Below are 25,990 nucleotides of genomic sequence, written 5' to 3'. Positions count from 1 at the left end.
AGTGCATAGTTTGGTTGAAAAATGGGTTTTTTATGTTCCTTGTGTTCGTCATTCAAGTTCGTGGCCATCACCACCTGAGAGTACTTAGTGCTAGGGATAACTAAAAGGGAGAATAAATCCTGCTTGCTTTGAACACAGCCCAGGGTTCACTGTATGTTCCTGTACTGGCCAATGCTAATCAGCTCTTCCCCACTCCTCCCCTCTTTTGTGCTTATAAATCAAGAGGCCTCAGTATTAGTCACCACAAAAGAGATAATTAGTGAGTACAAGCTGCTACCTTCATAGATCATTCCGTGCCTTGGATTCAAGCTAAGCCAAGAAACTGGAGCAGGCAACATCACACAATTATGAGTTGCTTTAGCAGAACATTGTTTTATATAAGGCGTACGATTCTGAATGTTTAAATCTAGCTTCTGTACCCCCTGGCCGTTGTAAGGATAGATATGATAAAAGGCCAAAGGGAAGGTTACTTAACCACTTTATAAGGTTTTTCCTTTCCTAGACAAAAAACAAAAAAAAACCACAAAAAACAAACAACAACAAAAAAAGTGACTCTGGAACCCCAAGAACTTGGATCAACAATGGTTTCTTAATGGCATGGTCTTCAGAGTCTGGTATTTTAAATACCTTAATCCTCCACATAGATACGGCAGCAAATAAGATGTCCCTTTGTTCCACCGAGATATGCTATATCCTCCCAGGAAGCTATGGCTTGTGCCCTTACCAGCCATTTGTCCAACTGGAAAATTCATTTCCTGCTCTGGCAGGGCACATGGTCAAGGGCATTGCTTCCCCAAGAAAAGAAAGCCTGTTTCCAGTCCAACTAAATAGTCCAGGAACTTCCTTCCCATGCGTTGCTAACCAAATATTGCTGGCTTGTGTGGAAGTGTTCCACTCATGTATTTATGACTTTGGAGCTGTTCAAACGCATGCTGGCTTTTATTTTTTCCATCACACAGCGGTTCTTCCAATTTTTTAGTTTCCCGTATCAACCACTTCGCTATTTTTAAGCAGAACAATTTCAAGCCAAAGTAGCTAATCAGAACAGTAAACCCTTACCAATTCAAGCCAGCAGCTTGAATTCTTTCAGTGAGGGAAAGACTAGCATTAACAACGGGAGGCCAGTTTTCATCTTCTATAAGCTAAGGGTATAGGGTTGTATAATCAAAGTCCTTTTCTACTAATATTAAAACCACATCTCATCAAATCTAAGATGCCATTGATCATACAACACATATTTTATGTGCCAACCATTTTAAATATTGCCACTGGTTACATTATTCCAAAACACCTTTAAAGATTTCCCTGAAATGTGTGGACTGGTCGCATCAGACTCCTACGGATTTGAAATCCATTTAGACAAATTTGGTGACCTCTCCTGCCCTCTAGTTGTATTGTTTGGCATGAAATAGTCCAGTCCAGTCCAATGATCTCAGTAATGAAATATAACACTGCTTTTTATCTCCTTGGGGGCATCTTCCTTTCTAAGCAAATAAAGCATTTGCTCGTCTCTTTGCAAGAAAATATGGAATTGCTGTCCTCCTCCTAACAATGAATATTCGCTTCATCAACCTCAAACTTACATCCCCCTCCTCTGTTTTTGAGGCTTTTAATATATACAGTAACTTTTCACTCCAGTGCTGAATCATAATGTAAACCTTTTTCTAAGACATTGAACGGCAATGAAATTCCATGGCATAGTATCAAGAATGGACACAACTCAATGGAAGTTACAAGATGGCCCCAGTGACTGTGTTTGTCCTGCCCAGATAATGCCATCTGCATCATGATGGCAGCTTGACAGTAGAAGCTGCCTGACTCCCTCCACCACCCGTGCATTCTCATCTCAGAGATGTTAAGAGTGTGAACAAACCAGCATCCCAGAAATAGAAGTATCTACAGTCTCCTGTTGACTTACTGTATCTCTGGCAGGGTACTAAAAATCCTGACTTAATATCCACCTGAACTCACAGCAGGCCCAATTGTATGTGTAGGTTAGAAAGTTTAACCAGGTTAACAAAATTAGTCCCAGACTACACAGGCCAATCAGAGTGAGGAATCTGATCCAGACAATAAACCATCCTGCCCACCAGCTCTGGGTTTCTACAGACCATGTAAATTGGGTGCATATCAACTGTGGATGGCTGTTGGATTCCTTTTACTTTCAAGAATGTGAAGCATCTCTCTAAATAGACGTTCAGAGGGTTATTTAAAATAGCTGAACCACATAAGATTTTCTATAATGAATTGATAAAAATAATTATTATCCATTATAAGCAAATGGCCATTTGTTAAAGGGGCTCACCCCCATGATTTCTGCCTTCACAACAACTGTGGGTGCTGCTGGGGCCATCCGCAGCTGCTTGCTGCAGTACGAGATCATCAACTCTTCACCACCTTCTGACCAAAACCCTACCTAAGAGCTGAAATGACTCTCTCAGTGACACATAGACAGTCACAGCAAAATATGGACCTAGATCAGCTTATACCTTGGCCTCTTGGCCCTTGGATCTGCTCCTGAACATGGAGAGTGAATGGTTATTTAAAAATTATGGTTTTCTTTTTATAGACCATGAATGTAGTTTTACTTTCCCAATGTTAGAAGACATGACAATGAATGGGACTTCAGTGCACAGGAGTCCCGGGCCCCTGGTTCCAGCCGGCAGCCCAGAGGTGAAGCATGGAAGCCAGCAAGCTTGCCTCTAGAGAATGCCGACACTAGGTAGCCCGTGTGCCTTTGTGGTCATGGCGGTTCTGTCTCCACAGACAGTTAAATATGGAATCTGAGAGGAGCTTTGTATCTATGTTCAGTGCTTTGGGAACCAAACCCAAAAGAAAGGACTGAGTGTTACTAAGGGCTCTTGTGGTCAAAATAAACACCAACAAGAGGGAGTTACCAAGTCCAAACAGTTGAGAACTGCCTGTCTCAAGCTCTAATCTTATAGACACCACGAGGACTGTATAAATTTGCATGCCAGAGGCCAGTGGAGAGAGCGCTTTAAGAGAATGCAGAAAGCATTGTTTTTTAATTGTTTCCCCGAATCACTAAATCATTTAGTTAGTGAGTGTATGTTGAGCACCTACATGGAATAGGGGGAGGGCGGGACTTGGAGCAAACAATCCCGTTCCCAGTGCAGCAAGCATGAGTACTTGAAGAAGCTGGGCTGAACAATGAGCAAAGCCAAAGCCTTTTCTGACCTCCCACTGTTGTTTTTTGTTTGTTTGTTTGTTTGTTTGTTTTAACAGCTGTAAAGGTGCTTCCCACTATGGCCTGACCAAAGATAAGAAGAGGCGCTCTCAAGATGGCTGCCCAGACGGCTGTGTGAGCCTCACATCAACAGCGCTCTCCCCAGAAGTCTCTGAAGCTGCCACCGTCTCCTTGGTGACCAATGAGCCTGGCTTAGACAACCCTGCCTATGTGTCCACAACGGAGGATGGTCAGCCAGCAGACATCCCACTGGACTCTGGCCGGAGCAACCGAATGAGGGGTGAGTCAAGTAGGTGGTTGTCTGGGAATGGGCTTCTTGCCTTGAGATTGCCCTCTGTGGAATATTTACTGTAGAAAGTTCTAGAAAATTTTTTTTTAAAGGGGAAATCATTCTGGTAGTTTCGGCAGCCATCCAATATCCAATTGTACAAAGTGAAATGAAACCACAAGTACCTCAGATCATTAAAAATGTGTAATCGAACTTGGTGGATGGGGCCAAGTTGGGTCTGATGATTCACCACCCCATAGTGTCAGCACCTTCCCATCCATGCTGCTCAAGAAAAGTGCTGCTACCTTCAGTCCAGCCCAGCAAGAAAGAAAAGCAAGTTTTTAAACCATATATATTTCATTGTAGAAAATGGAGACAGAACAGAGAAGCAAATCTCATCATCCTATCTCCAAGAAGTAATCACTACTCCTGTGTTATTGTATTTATCTGACCAGACATGCACATACAGAGGATTTCTGTGAATGTGCATCTACTATTTCTTCCTTCTCTCTTGTCCTCAGCACGGCCCTTTGAGCGATCAACTATCAGAAGCAGGTCTTTTAAAAAAATAAACCGAGCCTTGAGTGTTCTTCGAAGGACTAAGAGTGGGAGTGCTGTTGCCAACCAAGCTGACCAGGGCAGAGAAGATTCTGAAGACACCACTGCCCCTGAAGGTAGGCGACCTCCCCATGAGTATGGACATGAGCTGGGCTTCCAGGATGACCTCAGGAGCGATGACAACCAGACCACCATCCACTTTCTGAGACACCTCTCTTCACAAGGGCATAAAATATTTTTTACCTTGATCAGCCTACTCGTTACACAAGTAACTAAAGGCAGAAATTATTGTTCTCTTTCCACAGAGGTTGAGCAAATAGGTTTTGGAGCCCTTACTTTCAGGTGTTAGCTTAACACAGTAAGAGATAATAATAATTAAGTGAAAAGTGTTTAGAACATGGCTGGCATGCAGTAAATGCTATGTAAGTATTTCTTTCTTCGTACGACTATGCATAATGTATGGTTCTGAGTGTGCTTCTCATGCATTAACTTATTTAATGCTCACAATGAACGTATGGCTACTATTATTATCCCTCTTTTACAGATAAGAACATCGAGGCCCAGGGAGATTACTTAGCTTTGCCCCAAATTACCTTGCCTGACTTTGAATTCCAGTAATGTGGCTCTAAAACCTGGGCTCTGTTGGATCTTAGATCTTATGTGTTTATAAATGCAGCTGGGAAATACCGTTTTTAAAAATTCTGTTATGTTAGTCACCATACAGTACATTGTTAGTTTTTCATGTAGTGTTCCATGATTCATTGTTTATGTATAACATCAGTGCTCCATGCAATCCATGCCCTCCTTAATACCCACCACCAGGATCATCCATCCCCCCATCCCCCTCCCCTCCAAAACCCTCAGAGTCCACAGACTCTCATGCTTCATCTCTTGCTCCAGTCCCCCCCCACTTCCACTTTCCTTCTCCTAATGTCCTCCATGTTGTTCCTTATGCTCCACAAGCAAGTGAAACCATATGATAATTGACTCTCTCTGCTTGACTTATTTCACTCAGCATAATCTCTTCCAGTCCCATCCATGTTGATGCAAAAGTTGGATATTCATCCTTTCTGATGGCTGTGTAATATTCCATTGTGTATATATTCCATTCATCTGTTGAAGGGCATCTCAGCTCTTTCCACAATTGGCAACTGTGGACATTGCCGCTATGAACATTGGGGTACACAGACCCCTTCTTTTCACTACATCTGCATCTTCTTATCTTATGTTAGAACTTCAGAGCAGTAACAATAGCTTTTAAAAAAATGGAGCTTTCTTGTGTTCCAGGTAGTTTTTGTCCTAAGCCATTTAGATGTCACAATGCTAAGGGATAGGGATGACGATGATTCTCATTTTATAGCTGAAGAAAGGGGACCCAGAGAGTAACTTGGCCAAAGTCATCTAGCTAGAAAATGACAGACCTAGGACTTTAGCTCAGGTTTTCCAGCTCCAGAGCCCACTCTGGTAACCACTGGGTTAAGCGCCCTCCCCCCCTAGGGGTTTGAGAGGTAGATCCCAAACCACTGTCTTTATCATGCCTTCAGAGACTCCATGAGCAGTCCTTGAAAATCCCCCTTGCTTACTTGTCACTGCTCTTCCCTGCTCACGCATACACACACTACATGCCCTCACCACTCTGAGCTCATTACAGTCCTGTGAATACTGTCTCTCTGTCTCTCTCCCTTCCAGGCTGTTGTTCAGCTTTCACTCCCACACCCCTTCAGCCACCATTCTCATTCCTCCTTCCAGGAGCCACATAGGTTTGGCCTCCTCCTAGAAGCCCTCCCTGACTCCCTCAGTCCTCTTACCTTTGTGCTCTCGAAGCCCCTGCATCTTTAGTATAGCAGGTGTCACTTTTCACTGTCACTGCCTCTGTAAGAGCAGAGGTTCTTTTGTGAGTCTGTATCCTCAAGGTGAAGCATCATATCTGGTAGATACAGTTGTTCCCTAAATGTGCCGTGAACATGGGATTACAACTTCCTTTCTGCCAGTCCTTCCTCTCATGAAAGGGTCCTGAATTCTCCATGTAAAGCTTGCTTTTGCCCGCATAAGATTTATTTGCCTGTTTCTTCCAGAAACCTTTTTAGTAAGAGATGACTGTGTGGAAATTACTGGCCTAGGCTTTATAATTTTATATAAAGATGATCAAATCCAGTTCCTGGCTTCAAGAGGCTCATTCATGACTAAAGGAAAATAAAATACCATGAAGACTGAGCTATAAATAAATGGCAGTGGCAGCCCCAGGGAAAGGAGCATCACTTCCCAGCAGGAAGTGTAACCCGTGTCTGTGGGGCGGCTTAGGACCTGGGGGGGCACTGGGATCTTGACTCTGTTAGAAAGTAATGGGAGATGAGGCTAAAGCTAGATTAGAAGGGTCCTGGACGGCATCTGGGAGTCTTCACTCAGGGTTTTGCAGAGTGTTACTGCAGGATCCATGCTATGTTCCAGAAAGATGGCCGCTGTGTTAGGTGTGCAGGTGGCTTAGAGTGGGAGGGAATGGATTTCTCCAGATGCTCCAGGAAGCTGTGACTCCAGAATGGGATGAGGTGTTAAGACCTGGCAAGGCTGGTCATGATGGTCTTTTCAGGATTTGTGAGGCAACGAAGCTTTCAAAAATGGCCAAGTCTCATTACTTCAGCGGCCTCTGGTTGGTCCCATGAACTCCCATGGCATAGTTTATCCATCCTTTTTACAAGGATGGATATCCTCTTTACAAGGATAAAGAGGCTCCACTGTTGATTGGCTGTGTGACCCTGGCCAGGTTACTTAACTTCTCTGAGCTCCAACATTCTGTCCTCTAAGAAGCAGGGATAATAAGAATCTACTTCATAGGGTTGTTTTAAGAACTAAACCCCAAAAATACACATGCAAGTGGCTAGCTCAATGCCTGGCACATAACAAACACTCAGTAAATAAGATCTTATCCTTAGTCCTTTGGTGAGGACACAATATTGAACAACTCTGTTTTATTCCAGACCAGTGCAAGTTTGGCAGCTGAAAAAAAAAAGTTTTTTAGATTTATTTATTTATCTGAGAGAGAGAGAGATTGTGTGTGTGTGTGTGTGTGTGTGTGTGTGTGTTGCACTGGAGGAAGAGGGAGAGGAGGAAAGAGAATCCCAAGGAGACTCCCTGCTGAGCACAGAGCCTGCCTCAGGGCTCCATCCCACAACCGCGAGATCACAACTACAACCCAAACCAAAAGTGGGCTGCCCAACTGACAGAGCCCCCAAAGCACCCCCAAAATTTAACTCTTCAAGGTCACTACGGTCTCTTTGGTGTGGTTCTAGTTAACATTGCATACCAGTGCAACTGGGTGTGGCCTTTCAGACTGTCAAATCAAATGCCCTGAGTAGCTTTGGTTTGGGAGGATGGTTATTGTCAATCTGTTGGTGGGGGAGGGGGTAGACAGGCAGAGGGAGGGGAGCAAGAACCAGCAGCTTTGATTATATCTAAATCTTTCTTTGTTCAAAGTGATTTTTTTTTTAAAGTCACCATTCCCAGTCATGGGACCTGTTCCAACAAATGCTTATGGTAAGGCCTACTTAATGCAATCAAAGTAGTTTAAACATTAATTGAACTCAATCACCCAACTGCTGTTCGCACCAGGAACTGACAGATTAAGGCAGCTGCCCACAGCCTCACAGCAAAGCCAATCGCTTACGTTAAATTACATCCCAGTGGAGGTTAAGGACCCACATTTGCAAGGGCTCGGGCTTCCTCTGGCTGCTAAATTGCTTTGTTTATCATGTTCTGCAATACTTTGAAGTAATTTTAATTCTTTCTGTATTGTTCCTGGAGAGTTGAGCCGTTCTTAATGAACTCATAGTTCATTAGGGAAAATGGACTAAGGTCATGGGTTTTGAAAACAGAGCGCGTTAGGCAGAGCCAGACCTGCAGTTTTCCTCTTCCCAGATGACTTAATGAAGAGAGAATCTTAGGGCAAAGGCAGCTGTCAGCAGCTACAGGAGACGAAAGCATCTCCGCCCTCCACATCCACACTCAAGCAAGCGAGAGGGCGGGAGCTGCTGTTCCCACCCAACTAGGTGTAGCTTGCCTGGCCTGTCCTGGCGTCCCTTCTGCACACTTCTACTCAGACGGAGGCAGAGGATGGCTCCAGCCGGCATTGCTGGCTTATAGGTGACTAGGGCAAGTCCCCTGTGGGACTTTTGTGAATCCCTGGTTTCAGAGAAACCCAGCGAAGGTGACAGGATGGCAGGTCACCTGGAGTCCCAGGCTGTGAGTGGCCCTGAGAGCAGTCTTACTTTGCAACCCAGCCAATCCTGTCCCTTCCCCACTCTAAGCTCAAAGCACCTCGCATGTAACAGAAAGCCACTCAACAGTCCCTGTCGCTATCAAACTGCACAACTGAGAAAGCTCTTCTGCATGTGGGCACAGGGGTAGGGTGGGGGCTGGTGGGGAAGGGACCCGTGAAAGAGTTCATGTGCAAAGAAGAGTCTCCAGTTAAAAGGTAAAGTCTGAGACACCCACCTAGACCCCCGGATCTCCTGTGAGCTCTGAAGTTAGCAATGCGGCCAGATCCGGGAGAAGCTTCTGGAAGCCACCACCTCTCCTTGGTCACCAAGCAGGCTGTGTGACTTCCCTTTATTGACAACAGTGTCTGGGAGAGAGGCCTGGGAATTCCCTAAGCCTGAAAAAGCAGGGACTTCCAGGGAGAAATCTTCAAAATGGCCTGAGAAGGTAGAAGGGCAGGTTTGTTCGGTTTTGTTCTCGATAAGTAGGTGCTGGAACTGTAGTCTCTTCCATAACGACCCTTCGTTCTCCTTCACTGCTCTACCCTCAGGAGGCTTGGGCTGACCTGACACTTGTGGTCTGTGCGCACAGCCACAGGACAGTCAGAAATGATGTCTTCAAAGATCTCAGAGTCCAGAAGTGAATGTGGATGATAACAGAAGGCTCAGTGCTGGGAGCAATGGAAGCTTTGGCAGTGGGGGGGGGGGGGGGGGGGGGGGGGGGGGGGGATTGAGATGTTTAGACAGAGCAGGGAGAGAGAGGAATCAGGGTAGAGTTTAATTGAAAGGGATCATTTCATGCAAGTCTTGAAGGAAAAATTGGGTCTAGGCCTAGAATGAAAAACATTCCAGGCAGAGAAACTGATGCTGGCACAGAGGCAGGAAAATGGAAAACATGTACGCGGAACGATGAATAGTTTAGTTTGGCTGAAGTCAAAGCTTGGCAAGGAGAAGAATGGCTGGAAATGTCCATTGGGCGGGTGTCTTAAATAAACACTGTCTTTGTCCATTTTAGTCTTTCCAAGGTTGTATCACCTGATTCCAGATGGTGAAATTACTAGCGTCAAGATCAATCGAGTGGATCCTAACGAAAGCCTCTCCATTAGACTTGTGGGAGGCAGCGAAACCCCGCTGGTCCACATCATTATCCAGCACATTTACCGTGACGGAGTGATTGCCAGGGATGGACGGCTACTGCCAGGGGACATCATCCTGAAGGTAGACGCCGTCGCTGTGGGGTCACGAAAACGGGCTTAATAAAATCCTCTTCAGAGCCAGTCAGTGGATGGATGGAGGAAATGCTAAATAAATGTGAAGCGGTCCCTTTCCATAGTTACTACGGCGGGAGGACTCTTCGTCAGAGACTTGTGATTTAATTGAGATAGGTCTTTGCCCCCTTTCTGTCTGTCTTGGTCTTCCGGTCTCTCCCTCTTTGTGTAGAAGAGTATCTCTGTCTTGGTATCATTTTCTCTGCCCTCCCGTCCAGCTCCCGCCCGCCCTCCTCTCTCCTCCTCCTGCTTCTCTCTCTCTCCCCTTCTTTCTACCCCCTCCTCCTACTTTAAGTAACAATAACGTAAAATAATAGAAAACCGGAGCATAGATCTTCTTATGCTGTTTTTAGAACAGATTAATGGAACATTCTGTATTTTACCTAGTCAGCCCAATTCATACACCCCTCCAGAGTAAACGTCCAGTGGCTTAAGGGCCCTCTGTGAGAGAAACCAAAAAGTCATCCCAAGTTCTTCCCACCAAGCCACGGACGTAACGGGGCAGGCGGGTTGGTGGAACAGCACGCCTTGGGCATTTCTGTCCTCTGAGGCTTGGGTGCCAAGAAGGCCATTGGGGCAGAATTTTGAGGAGCAGAGAAAAGAAGAATGGAGAATTGTTGATCAGACAGAAGTCAGACATGTGACGAGTGTGGCAAGAAATCCCTCCCTGGCCCTACGTTCTCTGTCTAATGCCCAGAGGAGAGCTTCATCCCGTTCCTTCTGAGTGGTTGAGGGGCCGGCTCCTGACGCATCATGTGCTCTTTCTCTGACAAAGAAATTCTTCTTCTTTTTTTTTTTTTTTTGGAATAAGAGGAGAAAGAATTTAAAGCAGTTGTCCTAACCATCCTGAAACTCCCACTGGCCTCCGAGGTGGAGTATAAGGCAGGGCCTGTTGAGCTCCAGAGAGCATCCACGGCGGCCCCAGTGACACTCTGCGTGGCTTCCCCTCCAGAGGGAAGGAGCTGTCCTGCTCGGGAGGGTTGCATAATAAGCCATTTTGATTGTTTGGGCCTTCTAGTGGCCCTTGCAGACAAAGGGCTACTAGGACAGTCTAGCAAACACCCCTGGCCTTCTCCGGGCCTGGGTGCAATGGGAGAAACCAGACACAAGGATCAGTGACAGAGCAGAACGGGGCTGTGAGCTCCCCTGGGTGTGGACAAGGGCGGTCAGCTGCTCTGTGCACGAGAGCCTCCACCCTTCCTTGGCAGGTGGCAGAAGCCCAGGATGGTGGGCTGCAGGAAGACCTCTTTAAATTTCACCCTGAGCCGCATTTAGCAATTGGCTGCAAGTACAGGTACAAGAAATCCTACCCAACCATAGAAATCCAAGCAGATTGTCTCTCCTCTATGGAGCCCCTGTCCTTCGACCCTGCGCAGAGTATGGTGTTGCTGTGAAATCGCTTTCTTGCAAAGCAGTGACTGTCACTAGGGTCTGTAAGCCTCCCGGCTGGGTAATGAAAACCAGAAAGCCCCCTGCGGCATCAGCTCCGCCGATAATTAATGAGGCACAAATGAGCGGGCTGAGCTTGAGGACCTTTAAGTAGGCTAAAGGGATCCAGCCTTGCAGTCAGAGAGCCTAGAAACTCATTCACACCAGTTTGTTTGAAAATATGCAAAAAATTTTTTTTCCCTTTGTTGAGACCATGGGCAAAAGACGTCAGAGGCAGCAATTGCCTTGAAAAAACCACATACGTGCACGCGTGCGCACATGCACGTGTGCGCACGCTGTACTGGGCCCTGGAAATTGCGGGATGGATGACCCGGGGAGTAAAACTCATCTGGGGACTATTGGAAGGATGCTGTCAGCTCATCTTAATCTCAACAGCAGTTTAATGCAATCATGTGAACTTAAATGGGACATTTTCTTCTTTTGCCTTTTCCTACCTTTTCTTCCTTTTTTCTACTCCCCGCCCACCCCCACCCCCACCCCCCTTCTGCTGAACACTGATTTTGGCAAGCACCAGGAGTGGGGGCTAGGACTGTGGAAATAAATCTGGGAGCCTATGCAGGGACAGGTTGAAGAGAGACGCCATCTGCGGGGAGAGCTGCGCGGGCAGTGCGGGTAACCAAAGGAAAGCGGGGCTAGAAGGCCTGTCGGGAGGTGGGGTTACCTGGAGATGGGGACAGAGGAGGTGACAGACCAGAGCAGTGTTTAAGGAAGAGTGCTGCTGATGCTGTGGGCTTGGACCTTCTGGGAAGGGTTGTGGCGGGCGGAGCTGGCTGATTGGCTCTAGCTTCCGGCGCCCCCCAACCCCCGCCCCACCCAGGTCAACGGGATGGACATCAGCAACGTACCTCACAACTACGCGCTGCGCCTCCTGCGGCAGCCGTGCCAGGTGCTGCGCCTCACTGTGCTGCGGGAGCAGAAGTTCCAGAGCAGGAGCGGCGGACAGGCGCTGGACGCCTACGGGGCCCGCAATGACAGTTTCCAGGTGATTCTCAACAAAAGCAGCCCCGAGGAGCAGCTTGGAATAAAACTGGTGCGCAGGGTGGATGAGCCTGGGGTGTTCATCTTCAACGTGTTGAACGGTGGTGTGGCAGACCGACACGGTCAGCTGGAGGAGAACGATCGCGTGTTAGCCATCAACGGACACGACCTTCGGTACGGCAGCCCAGAAAGCGCAGCTCAGCTGATCCAGGTGAGTTCCGGGTCATTGCCAAGATGTTGGCTAGAAACTGCGGGTGTGAGTGGGATGCTCGTTACCCTGACCTACCGGCCCTGTTACTACCATGTATGACATGCGGTGGCTCCCCTTCCGGGAGCCAAAATTGAAGGAGCAGGTAAGAGCATTACTCGAGCAAATGATGTATCTCAAGGTCGTGGACATTCCCTAAATGTTGCCATGCAATCTGACGGCCTCTAGACCCTCAGGGTTATATGATGCAACCTGACCACGTTAAAATCACTTAAGATCTGCAGAGCTGTGTCATGCCTATACCCAGTGTGTTATTTGCAGACCCAGGGGTCATTCAGATGCATTCTGGACATATCCTAGACATCCAGATATACTAACTCCCATAAGAAGCTGTGCCCTCTACCTTCCAGGAATCCTGTGGACAGAGACCACTATGGGATTGGCTAAGGCTAAGCGGCGTCTCCATGGCTGAGTTCAGCCTCCTCAGAAAGCCCATGGGAACTCAAATATGAATCTAGAACAAGGCCCCTAAAAAGAGAGGGATACAAATTATGTTCCCAATAGCCTGACATTGGTTCATATTAATTCACGTTCCTGACTGGCATAGAATCATCAAGCCTTAGCATGTATCTTGTTGCCTTTGGCTGGGTCACCATGTTTTTCTGGGGCTCAGTGAGCTGCCATCTTTATTCTTAGAAGGACAGTCTTTGTTATTCACTTCATTTAGCCAAGATGTATTAAGTTTCTGCTGCTCACCTCACCATGTGTCGGGTATAGAGAACACAGAGATGATGGCCTCTTGGCTCTTCTCTCAAAGGAGCCCACAATCTAGTACAGGGGATGTACTTTCTGTAAGTAATTGCCATATGGTGTGCTAGCATTCTAATGGAGAAATTAAGTACAGTGTTGTTTCAAATGAAGGAGAAATTTTTGCTTGCATGGGCTTAGGAAGTCTTTACAGAGAAGATCTTGACTGGGACTTTGAGGAATCAGTAGAAGTTCCCTAGGTAGACAAGGCAGGGAGGGCCATTTTAAGGGGACACACCATAAAAGAACATTTCCCTGAAAGCTGGTTAGGGAAAGCATTAACACCTGGAGCCTGGTGTATATTAAGAAAAAGCAGCCATAGACAAAGCCAGATTGGGAGGGACCAGATCCTATGGAGTTTTATGAGCCATGCTAAGTTCAGACTTTATCCTCAAGGCCGTGCGGTGTCCTCAAGACCAAGGGAGTCACATATTTCTAGATCTCTCCCAAAGTGGCAGAGAGCTGATAGGAGAGGGGCCAGATTTGAGGCCTAATCTCACAAAGCATTTGCGAATTACCTGGCAAGTTGCATCAGCTTGCTCTCAGTGACTCAAGTGTTCATGCTTCAAGAGGAGACAGCAAGTCAGCGGTGGTTGACTGAAATTGTACCAAGTTCCACAGAGGACGATAATCAGAACACAGAGCCTGCTTTCTAGAACCTGATCACCTAAGCGCAGGCAAGTCTCCCTGCCCTGGGTTCCAGCCATGGGGTTCTTCCAGGTGTGGGCAACTCTTCACTGTCACGTGTGCGGTATCTTCTCCCTCTTCTTCAGGGAGAACCTAGTAGTGTGTGATCCTGTCCTTTTACGGGTGGACAGCCTGACGTAAAGAGTACAAGGGGACTTACCCTACTTCCTCTGTCTCCCAGGATAGGAAGCACCTGTGGTATCTTGCCCCTGAGCTGTGGCCGTTGGTGGTGTCCTGCTTTCAAGGAGTTCTGAATGTGGTGGATGTTTAACTGAGTAACGGGCCCTGAGGCCATAGTCTGTAGAGCAGGTGGAAAAAAGGGTCAGAGTTACAGTAGGCACTTCCCCTCCGGAGTTCGTGCAGTTTATTTCCAAGTCCTTATGCCCAGCTTCAACTTCTTCTCTGAGCTACACACCGACATGACCAACTGCTGACTTGGTATCTCCACGTGGATATTTAAAAGGCATCTCAGGGCGCCTGGGTGGCTCAGTGGGTTACGGCTCAGGTCATGATCTCAGGGTCCTGGGATCGAGTCCCACGTGGGGTGCTCTGCTCAGCCGGGAGCCTGCTTCCTCCTCTCTCTCTGCCTGCCTCTTGGCCTACTTGTGATCTCTGTCTGTCAAATAAATAAATAATCTTTAAAAGGCATCTCAAATTTAATGTCTAAAACCAAATCCTTGACTTCTGCTTCCTCCTTGTCAAACCTGTTCTTTCCTCAGCCTTTTCCAGTCTCTTGAAATGGCACCATTTGCCCAGTGATTTGGGCCAAATTTCTTACTCTCTTCAATATACTCTCATTGTAATCCATTTCTCACTACCTCCATGGCCTCCCTCAGCCATGCTACAGACGGCCCTGGGGCTCTGTGGGCGACCTCCCAGCTGGCCTCCTGGCCTCTACCCTGATTCTCTACCTCTGCGCTCTGCACGGCAGTTAGACGGCCATTTGCCAAGTCAGTCCCATTGTGTCGCTCTTCTGTTCAGCTCCCTGATGCTTCCTAAGACACTCAGAGTAAAATTTCCAAATCTTAATAGTAGCCTTCAGAGCCATATGTAATTTGGACTTTAGTTACCTTTCAAGCTTGATTTCTTTTTTGTTTGTTTGTTTGTTTGTTTGTTTTTTAAATTTTTAAAATTTATTTTCAGCGTAACCGAATTCATTGTTTTTGCACCACACCCAGTGCTCCATGCAATCCGTGTCTAGCTTGATTTCTTAAGCAAAGTAGAGGATTTCTAGTATTCCTACCCTTGCCTTCCCATGCTCAGTCACGTCGCCTTCTTGCTACTGCTTCTCAAGAATTACAAGACCTTTTTCACCTCAAGGCTGATGTTCTCACATCCTTCTGACTGGAAGAGTGTTCCAAATGTCTTTCTCACTGCCACGCTTCCTTCCGGTCTCCTCAGTTCTCACCTCAGAGAGGCTTTCACTGACAATGCCACTTAAAATAGCTTCTCTCACCACCCCAGCTCTCTATCTTTTATTTAATCTGCTTTATTTTTTCCTCCCAACTAATTACTTTATTTCCAGTTGGCCTAGTATGGAATAATACAGTAGAGTATTGTGTCTCAAGCACTTAGAGAAATGCCTGGCAAGAATGGACACTCGATAAATATTTGCTGAACGAATACATTGAGTCAAGTTATAAAAATGTCAATATACAAAAGATAGCATTTATACATGAATTCCATCTCTTAGGGATTTTTCATCACGCCATTTACCAAAGAACAAACACCAGTTCTACTTTCACACGCCATTTGTCCCCAAGATGGAATTTCTACATCTTTTCCTCTCAAATTTGTTCAGTTCTTACTGGTTGAGCACCTTCTAGGTGCCGACAGGCGTGCAGTACACAGGTAAACGAGACTGACACGGTTCTTAGCCTTGTGGAGCTTGGAATATATTCCTGTCCCTGATCTCAGATGCCGTGAAGTTGGCATTTAGCAGATGATTTTAGCCTGTGTGTGTCAACGGTGAGAAAAGAAAATAGACAACGTTTATGGAAACATGAAGCTGCGGAACAAAATCCTTTTTCTCATCATGAGCAAACTTAACTGTAAGCATGATTGTCCTCCCTACCCCCTACACCCCCACTTTGGAACTAGACTTTTAGGCCATCATCAGTTTTCTTTCTCATGTTGTGTTTGTCAACTCCCTCTGTAGGTCAGTCCGAGCAGCTCACGTTCTAGAGCTTATCTGCCAACTACTTCGCAATAGGCACAAGAAAAACTCCCTTACTCATGCCATTTGGAAAAATTTTGATTACATGTGGCATTCTTCTTTTGTAGATTAATAACAGAAGAGGGAAAATTTCATCCCTGGGAAAGTAAATTTATGAAGTAAAATCTTGCCTAGCAGCAAGACTTCCTAAGAGTCTTCTGCTTATTAAACAAAGCCAACGTGCTTTAGAAGCAGGGGAAAAGAGAAAAAAAAAATTCTTTTAAAGGCTTGGGCAAAGCTTGTTGGAAAAGGAGTGGAAAAAGTAGAGTTCTGGGAAAATCCAGTTAAGCAATCTCAAGAGCGGATTTTATTTATGTGATACTTGAAACATACACCAGGCTGGGGGAATTAAACTTAATACCCTTCAAACGTGGAGACTCAAGTTACCAACCAATCCTTGGCTGCCTGGCCTTCGTGTATCTCCTCCATGAATCATACTTGCCTTAGAAAGAAATTCCCAGACAACATGTCCTTCTGGGCATGTTTTCTCCCACAGTACCACACTTTTGCCTTTTTCTCCATTATTTCAGGGAAAAGTTATTACAGAGAAGCCGCAACTGTTTTAAATTTGACCAATTTACATATGTAGAGTCCTAACCCCCACTTACTCAGCAGTCCCGGGTGTCATAGCCCAGGAGTGAGTCGGACTCCTCTAGGAGGAGAAGCCCAAGGAGACAGAAGCTTCAAATATAGAGTAACTGACTCCAATAAACTTGGCACAACTTTATTTTTCTCCATTGTCAATTTCTTAATTTTTTAAAAAAGATTTTATTTATTTATTTGACAAAGAGAGATCACAAGTAGGCAGAAAGGCAGGCAGGGGAGGGGGGCAGGATGCAGGCTCCCTGCTGAGCAGAGAGCCTGACTCGGGACTAGATCCTAGGACGCTGGGATCATGACCTGAGCTGAAGGCACAGGCTCAACCCACTGAGCCACCCAGGCTCAGCCCCTAATTTCTTAATTTTTTGACCACCATGTCTAGAATCCTTGTTGGAGGGACACCTGGATGGCTCAGGGGTTAATCATCTGCCTTTGGCTCAGATCATGATCTCAGGGTCCTAGGATAAGTCCTGTGTTGGGCTCCTTTCTCACTGGGAAGCCTGCTTCTCCCTCTGCCTGCCTCTCTCTCTCTCTCTCACACAATTAAAAAAAAAAAAAAAAGATTGCATCTCTGCCCACTTACCAGTGTGGGAATGATTTATGCTGACAAAACTATGCCTATTCTGAGATGCTCTCCTCTGTCTGCAATTCTGGGGCAGTGAGTTCAAATGTATTTGGGAGTTCAAATACAGACAATTAAGAAATGAAGAAAGTAATTTTGGATTTCAAATTTGAGTCTCCTTCCTGTGGGTTTTTTTTTTTTTTTTCCCTAGGCAACTCCCAGACTTGAGGCAGAAGCTTAAAAAAAAAAAAAAAAATTCAAAGTCGTTTGTAGAGGGAATGATAACTTGTAGGTTTTCATTAATACTTACATAGGTGTGAATTTTTGTTTCCTTTGCATAAATTAATATTTAAGTGAGAAGTTATTTTATCAAAGAACAACCGACAACCAGGCTCTTCAAACTTTTCAAAAGGACATGAGCAGCCTCTAGACAGAGCCAGAAAGTAAATAATGAAGGACTTGTATTACCTACATGTGTTCTGAGTACGTGATTCTAGCTTTTGAGTTCTGCACAACTGAAAAAAAGACAGAACTTTTGTCCCTTAGAGCCAGTAAGAACGGCCAGCGAAACAAGACCTGATAGATCAATGTGCTTTTTCCATATCAGTGCTGCTAATACAGAGTCAAATTCCCATGTAAACCCATTTTCTTAACATGGCATCGTAATAAATTTAATACAAAGGCTAAAGAATACATGAAAGTAAAAACTGTCTCCTTGAGCTGAATTCTTAAAGTCCAGGTGATTTTTATACAGGGCTCTACATTTCACACACTCATGATAAAGCTGGCTTGGTAAATTGTACAGCTTTTTGGCTTCAAAATTTGTGAGTGAATCCCATGCACAGTTCCACACGGCAAATATTCGGAAATCTACTTTTTTTTTTAATATTAAGGAATCTTGAGGCTTTGCTGCCTTTCCTCCAACTCAAAATATCCCTGCATATGCATTTTTTTTTAACACCACGGACCAGAATCAACCCCAAGAGTAGCTTCTAGATACCCTAAAAGAAACGATGTTTGAGGCAAAGGACTTGGGTCATTCTGATAACTTGGCAATCAACAGCCAAGAGAATTCCAGAACTAAATTCTTATTTTGACCTTGTCATTGACCTCTATGTGACCCTGTGTACATCAGACTGTCATCATTAACATCGTAGCCCTTAAAAGATGTGCTTCTGGGGCGCCTGGGTGGCTCAGTGGGTTAAAGCCTCTGCCTTCGGCTCAGGTCATGATCTCAGGGTCCTGGGATCAAGCCCCACATCGGGCTCTCTGTTTAGCAGGGAGCCTGCATCCCCTCCCTCTCTCTGCCTGCCTCTCTGCCTACTTGTGATCTCTCTCTGTCAAATAAATAAATAAAATTAAAAAATAAAAATAAAAGATGTGCTTCTGGGAGCAGAAGGAGGAGTATGAAGCTACAGGCAAGAGGGAAAGTAACCCAGATTTCGGTCTCTGATCTTTTCCTACCCTGATCAAATCCTAAGGTCCAATTCATCACTTTTCCTCAAAGTTTCCTTTTCCCTTGGCCGGTCTCTGGCTGCTCTTCACTGCCTTTCCGGCAGGCGATTTTCTTGCATTCTTTTAAGAATGCGCCAGGTGCTATGCTGAGAACTAATGTTTCAACGGTGACCAGATCAGTGTGCCCCAGGTTTACCTGCTCCAAGCTCATTTTCTAGAAACTCTCTGCTTACAGTGCACCGTTAGCTTGTTCTGGGGTTCTGTTTCCCCCAAGTTTTGGCTCAGTGAGAGGTATTTTTCTCAATTTCTCTTGCTCGCTGGAAGAGAGGGGTAGGGCAAGGACTTGGTCTCTGAACCTCATTGTGTGGTATGTTGCCAGGTCAACAAATGACTGCTGACTTGGGTATTTTTCTAGTCTATCACCCGGGGATGGTTCTGATGCCTCCTGTGGTCCATATGGGCGTGTAGGGTCTATGCATCATGCATGATCCCAGAGCTAGGCTGTGCTGATGTAAAGGTGTTCCCTAGGTGAGGTCCTGGGAGCCTCCCTGTCATCTTTTAATTAGACATTAATAATGAAGACTGACATCTATGGAGCTCTTGGCTTCACAGAGCTTATCCCCTATGAACGTATGACATGGCAAAATGGGAACCCCATCACTGAGGTCTTGGGTACAGCTGGTCCATTAACTCCGTATTGGGTCCAACCCTACACACACATACCCTGCTCAACTTGATTAGAGGGAGTCCAGAGTTTATCAAGCTTTTGAGATGACTTGAAAACATATGAAATATTAAAGAAAGTAGAAATAGTTGACCTGGAAAGAAGAAGAGTTAATGGAGAACAGTGAGTCTTATCTTCAAATAAGATTGTCCCATGGAAATTGATTTGGGGCTTCCCAAGAGGGTATGACTGGAGCCAATGGGCAAGCAAGATAACGGCACATTGAGCTCAGCCTAAGGACAAACTTTCTAATTAGTGCAAAGAATGGCCCACAATGCCTTGGGACACAGTGAGTTCACGGTCATCAGAGGCACAGAAGCATGAGCCATGTGACAACATGGCAAGGATTTTGCAGGGAAACTGAAGCATGGGTACCAGAGAGAATGTTGGATTAGATGATGTCTGACATCTCTTCCATATATGTGGCTTTTTAATGATGTGGAACCAGTGGTCCCCAATTTCCCAGGGCATTGTGAGCTCAAGATAGATGAACTGACAAAGATACTTGAGTGGTTGATGGAAGAGAAGCTAAGATGGGGCAACCCCGAACAGTATAGGGGAAAAAAAGTCCCTACGACTGTACATTGAAAATCAAAGCTAGACTATCTGACTCTGGGACCCTGGGAAAATAAATGAGTAGGGAATGTAGATGCAGGGTGAATTATTTTTAAAGAAATGCTCACTAAAACCTCTGTTGGCAGAACGCTAAGGAAAGACAAGCTGATGTCACTGTAAATGCAATTGTAGCTCTCCGATGTCTCAGTAATGAGGCCTCCCAGTCAAACGTGGGTTGCCTGTGGACCCACACTGGTGTTATAATGGTTGTGTATTTATGGTCTCCCTGCTCTGAGCAATAGTCTGGATGCCTACCAGCTTGGAATTTCCCTGTTTCAGGTTTAGAATGTTAAAAACTGTTTTATTTAAGCACATGCACATGTATGTATTTTTTTGTTTTGGTTTTTTTGGTTTGTTTGGTTTTTTTTTTTAAGACTTTTTTAAAAATTTATTTGATAGTCAGAGATCACAAGTAGGCAGAGAGGCAGGCAGAGAGAGAGAGGAAGGGAAGCAGGCTCCCTGCCAGGCAGAGAGCCCGATGTGGGGCTTGATCCCAGAACACTGGGATCATGACCTGAGCTGAAGGCAGAGGCTTTAGCCCACTGAGCCACCCAGGTGCCCCCATATGTATGTTTTTAAAGCAGCAAATGCTATAATGCATGTGGTTTGACTCAGTCCTCCTTCACGGTGGAGAGGTGGAGCCCTGGGCTTGGTGGAAGGGTCACGTCTTCAAGTACAGGCACACTGTCACCTCTTAGTCTTCACCTCTTAGTACAGGCACACTGTTCACCATTGCATGTCCCCACACAGTGCTAGGATAGTAGAAAGAGGCCCTCTGTTCCAGTGTACAACTCTGCAAAATGCCTCTCCTGCCTTATGTGGTGGCATCTTTGTTTTCCATTTCTCTGCTCTGTGAAGTTTCTGATCTGTGTGGTATCCTGACCTGCTATCAGCCACAGTGGCTTTCATAGGGAGAAGAGCCATTCCCAGGCTGAACATGACCGTGACTGCCCCAGGACACTTGCTTTGCAAGGCGTCAGCATAGCGCTTTCAGACTCCTCCTTCCAGTTAGAGAGGTGGATTTTGTTCTTTGTAAATGGGCTACATCTAGATGAGGCCTCTGCTTATTCCCATCATATAAACATTATTGGCTGTCTTGAGTCACCTCTCAAAAGAACAGAGAAAAATAGTCCCGACATCATCCCCCCAAAAGACAAGCCTTATTATGGTCAATGCTACTCAGTTTTCACCCTTTGGTTTTGTCTGAATAATTAGATTTTTTCCTATTTCCGTGGCTGGAAGTACGTGGTTCCACCCTGGAGACCCTTACCATGAATAGCGTATATCTCTTCCACAGCTCCTGACAGTCCCTGAAGTAGGACAAATGGAGGACAGGAGCTGTGTCTGTAGGGCTCCTTGTGAAGTGCCTGGCCCAGAGCAGCCCATGTCAGCTGGGGGTACAGAACCACTCCCAACAATCTAAGGTCCCCAGAGGAGAACACGGAGGCCAGCAGAAGCGCATCCCTTAACCTACAGAAGGGAGAGAGGGAATTTAACACTTGAGCTCTTGGAAGAAGAAGGCAAAGCAGGTGTAGCAGTTGGCCTGTGAATCTGGTAACGACCACGTCCAGAGTTTGCCTCAAAAATTGAGGATGTTTAAGGAAGAGAGAAGAGAGGAAATTTTACCCAAAAAAGATTGTCCTCTAGCCTTTGTCTGCTACTCAAGATAGCCACAGTTGTTTAACACTCCTTTGGCCCAAATCCAGTGTTCCAAGAGATGCAAGGGAGAGGCTATCCTACCCCTTGTCTTGTAGCGGGCTCTTCCTCCAAGTGTGGTGTTGAAGCTGATGGCTCCACTGCGCCCATCTTTCTGGCACATAACGATGGGGCACGCCATAGAAAAGTTTGTCTCCCCCTCACCTCCCTTCTCACGCCAGATTCACAGCCAAGAAAGGACAAGCTTGCTGATGCGAAGGGCTGTTGCCCAACACTGACTCGAGCTGCTCCGGAGGGCTAAAGCCAGTACAAACACATTAGCCTGTTTTCCATCTGACAACTTCAAACACCAGGAAAGAAAGTGAATCCCACAGAGTCTCCCTCGGAGCAGTTCCCTCAGAGTAAGGTGGCTGGTTACAAGCCACAGACCCAGCCTTGAGGAGAACTCATTTCCAAGGAAACTGATCCAGGGTTATTTACTGGAGCATTGATCCTGCCAACAACTTACTACCAAAGTCGGCATCTGAAAATCCGGTGAGAAATTTGTGTTTAAAAATGTGAATTAAACAACTCTCGCAAGCTGCTCTGTGGCATTCTGAATTTTGTCTGGCAAGCCGATTCGATGTGTAAGTCTCAGATTTTCCTCAGTTCTTATGAGGGGCCTAGGTCACATGATGGCCCCTGAGCCAAATGAATGGGGTACCTACTCAGGCCAGAGATAAACCCCCCTGCTGAGATCCTTCAAAACATTGGAGTTTCCCTGAAGATAAGGAGCACATTTGGGCTCAGGAGTTGGGAGTTTTGACTGGGGTGTTTGCCACTTATCTCTTACTCATTTTTTTTTTTTTCAAGAAAGTTCCTAGCGATAACCTCATTAGGATAAGTAAGGCTTACAGTATAAAGAAAATAACATTATTATGAAATACTGCTCTAAGAATTGAGTTTCGTTGGCTCCTACCATAGTTCTTCATGTCCACTTGCTTCATTATTGTTTCCTGAGCCTGTCATTTTTGTTCTTTGCAAGCTCTGTGGGTGATAAGAGGCACTAAGGAATTCAAGATAGGGGAACAGCCAAGGGAAGGTATGTAAATGACGAATGGGTAGACCAACAAGAGGGCTGACTGGGCTTTACATGAAGGAACATGAGTAAAGGACTAGAACTTGCTTTTTGGGCCCTGTTCAGTAGGAGTTTTGTGAATACGGAGTGACAGAGACGAGTCCACTCGACTAGCCCACTGCCCACCAACAGACACTCTTAATGCTCCTTAGAGGTTGTTTTTAAAATGTCATCTGATTTATGGCTACCCAGTTCATGAACCCTAAGTTTCAAGAAAGCTCTGAAAAGAAATGTTTGCTAATATTAGCATGCAAATTCTTGAAGGTTTGGGCTGGCTATTGTTGGACAGCCGTGGGGATCTGATTTCATTGGTGCGGCTATGATTGCTTAAGACTTTAAAAACAAAATCATCCTTCATGACCTGATTTTTCCGTGGTCTGATAGCCAGACCTGTAAAGGAAGAAAGGCAGGCAGGTCAGTGACCGTCTCTGCTGCTGGGATGAGAGGTCAGGGCGTGGGATGAAGAGAGGAACCCTAGAAACTTACTCCTTTCTTCTCCACCTTGTCCCCAAATCAAGTCTTTCTTGGGGAACTTTCGAATCAACTCTGGGCCCTTAGGGAGCTTGGTTGATGTACATTTCACAGGGCTAAGGTCTCCTCTGTCTGCTTCAGTAGTCAGCAGTTCTGGAAAAATGAGAAATGCTCTCGAACAGACATGACATTCGTCTGTGGCGGAAAGCCAATTTGTAAATTTATGGTGTGGAGTGGACCTCCCCAGTAAGCAATATATTTGCTGTTTGGAATGTTCTGTGCAAGCGTCAATGAATATAGCAGAGAAGAAGAGAAGTCAGAATTGGTGATGGTCACAAAAATATAAAGGATCAAGGCAAAGGCCTTGAATCAGGCTGTATTGGAACCTATGACGTCATCCCTGTATCTCTCAAGCGTTCATCCTTCCCCATGCCTCCGTGTCTAGCACTGTAGATGCAGGATTTCTCTTCTGGTGGTGGTAGAGTGGCTGCCACAACTCTGGTCCTTTTCCTATACTATTTGCCTTTGGTCTGGGTTTTAGGCTTCACACTGTATGCTCTGTACTATCTGAAAAGTCCTTCAGATGTGGCTTGCGCACCATGAACCATGACTTAAAAATAACAACGTTTGATGAGGTCTGTTGCCTGTCAAACCTTTCCTAGTTTTTCCCCTTGAAACGGGTTTTACTCCCTGATGTAAAGATACAGGAAATAATTCTCATGTTCTTGCCAAATTACGAAACGGGGACTGCTGTGAGAAATACTAGACACCATTTTTTTCCCGTAAAAGTGGACTCCGACTTGCATCTTGCTGAGCCCCTGGTGCCGAACGTGTTGGCTGGAAGCTCTGAGAGTGGCTAATGTCTGTGTCTCCTCTCCCAGGCCAGTGAAAGGCGTGTCCACCTCGTCGTGTCCCGCCAGGTTCGGCTGCAGAGTCCTGACATCATTCAGGATAATGGCTGGAACAGCAACCACAGCCGGTCCCCAGGGCCAGGGGACAGGAGCAGCATTCCCAAGGTGAGCCCCAGCTGGCGTGTGTCTGTTCCTCCTGCAGGAAGCGATTTCTTGGGAAGGCTGAACACTTTACCATTTCTAAGTGTAACCTCTGGACTTCATCACTTGAACACTGTTTGACTTGTCCTGTAAAACAGAAAGCCTAAAGTCCCATCCTCGGGACCTGGTGAGATAACAGGTGTCTCCCATCCAAGCAAGAGGGAAGAAGGTACAGGAGAGTTTTGAAACCTGATCTTGCAGACTTCACAGGGAGACATAGTTTCAAGTCAAAGCCAAATAGATGTCATGTTTTTCCCACAGTCATTTTACTTAAGGGCCGTTTTCATTCATTTTGAAATGAAACAGGATTTGCTTGGCTTTTGACTTTTGAAGTGCCCAGTCTGCATGAAGATGAAAGTATTTTATTAAAAGTCAAATTATTTACTATAATTACATATTATATTTCATATAAATTGAATTATTTTAATTAAAAATTAAAATAAATTCTGCTAACTTTAGTATGTTTGTTTTTGCAGAAGAACCCAGGAAGATAATATAAACACTTCAAGTTCATGTAACATTAGGGTGTGGTGGGGAATGGGGCAATCAGAAAACAGATGCCCTATCTTAACAGCACTTAAATTCAGAAATAACATCAAATAATGTGGATTAAGAAGAATGTATCTATAGATTGAATGCATCTTCAGGCTGGCAATTTGTAGCCTCTCTTTCAATGAGGTGACTTAGCCCAGTTTGTACTTCTGTCTTTGTCTTCTATTAGAGGCAATGCCATAATCTCACCATTGGATGGCTATGTAAAGCAACACAGACCTTGCTTAGCCCAAAATCAGAGTCCCAAAGCCTTGGTTGGCATCCTACTGTGATGGCAATGAGTTTCTAGCCAGTTCTCCTAAGATCTGATTCCATTAAATCACTTATAACTAAAAAAAAAAAAAAAAAAACCAAAAACAAAAAACCTATAGGTAGCCCATTCATCTTGCAAGAGGGATTAAGGAATGCCTATCATAACAATCAGAACACATCAGGCTGAGTTTCAGTTTGGAATAACTCGCAAGTTTGGGTTTTTGAGTAATGGATGCAGAAACAAGACTCAAAATCTTGATTTTGAAACATGCCATTAATGACACAGCCTAGAAGCCCACACCCCCACCCCTTTCCCCAGCCAGCTAGCCAGCCATGTCCCATGAATCCATAAATTTCAGTCTTATTTACAGTAAGCAATCTAGACAGAGCAGGCAACTCCTGCTAAAACATTTTTAGGATAAGGACGCCCAGGTGTCTTTGACTAGTAAATACCATTAGTGTGTTTAAATTAAACTAATGGTATTTATTAATGGAAAACTAGTTTATTAGCTTAATCTAATTAACTAATTATAGTTGGATTAACTAGACCATACTGTATTCTAGCTCATTAAACCACTAAGCATGAGGCTTCTGTCAGCACTGTGGGTCTACAATCCCTTCCACCCAACCACCAAGAATCATGGAAAACAGCCGGAATGAGCTGTTCAAGTTTTTGCTGCAGGCTCTGTCATGTATTGAATTCCTGGAAAACATACAGAACAAACTGGCCTGGTGGGAAATTGTAACATTTTCTTTTTAACTTATGGTTCTGTCTGCCTTCTGAGATGCCCTCAAACACACACACACACACACACACACACACACACACACACAGGGCCTATTTAAAATAAAACGAAGACATGTGGCTCTTTGATGATTTAGATTTTTATGATCCTACTAAGCTTTGTTTTATCTAGGAAACAACATGGCTTTTTGAAAGTAGGACTAGCTTAAATGAGTCAGAGAAATACCAAAGAAGGCAAACCAAGACTTACACAGAAAAGTTTGTAGCCAACTGAAAAGTTAAAAGACAAACAG

The 25,990-nt window shown here is 45.3% G+C and overlaps 1 protein-coding gene across 4 annotated transcripts in view; it reads left to right on the top strand.

Annotated features, from left to right (window-relative positions):
- LNX1 (ligand of numb-protein X 1) overlaps positions 1 to 25,990 on the top strand; it is a 176,376-nt gene that overhangs the window by 135,960 nt on the left and 14,426 nt on the right. For all 4 annotated transcript variants that reach the window (XM_004764959.3, XM_004764957.3, XM_045079748.1 and 1 more), the window contains 5 exons: positions 3,247 to 3,488; positions 3,998 to 4,150; positions 9,300 to 9,502; positions 11,819 to 12,190; positions 23,978 to 24,112. In XM_004764959.3, the coding sequence (XP_004765016.1) occupies positions 3,247 to 3,488; positions 3,998 to 4,150; positions 9,300 to 9,502; positions 11,819 to 12,190; positions 23,978 to 24,112 (1,105 nt within the window). The remainder of the gene's footprint in view (positions 1 to 3,246; positions 3,489 to 3,997; positions 4,151 to 9,299; positions 9,503 to 11,818; positions 12,191 to 23,977; positions 24,113 to 25,990) is intronic.

The sequence above is a fragment of the Mustela putorius genome, unplaced genomic scaffold, assembly GCF_011764305.1.
Source record: "Mustela putorius furo isolate JIRA1106 unplaced genomic scaffold, ASM1176430v1.1 tig00000430_pilon_pilon_pilon, whole genome shotgun sequence".
Taxonomy (NCBI): domain Eukaryota; kingdom Metazoa; phylum Chordata; class Mammalia; order Carnivora; family Mustelidae; genus Mustela; species Mustela putorius.
This window is presented reverse-complemented; position numbering and strand designations above follow the sequence as displayed.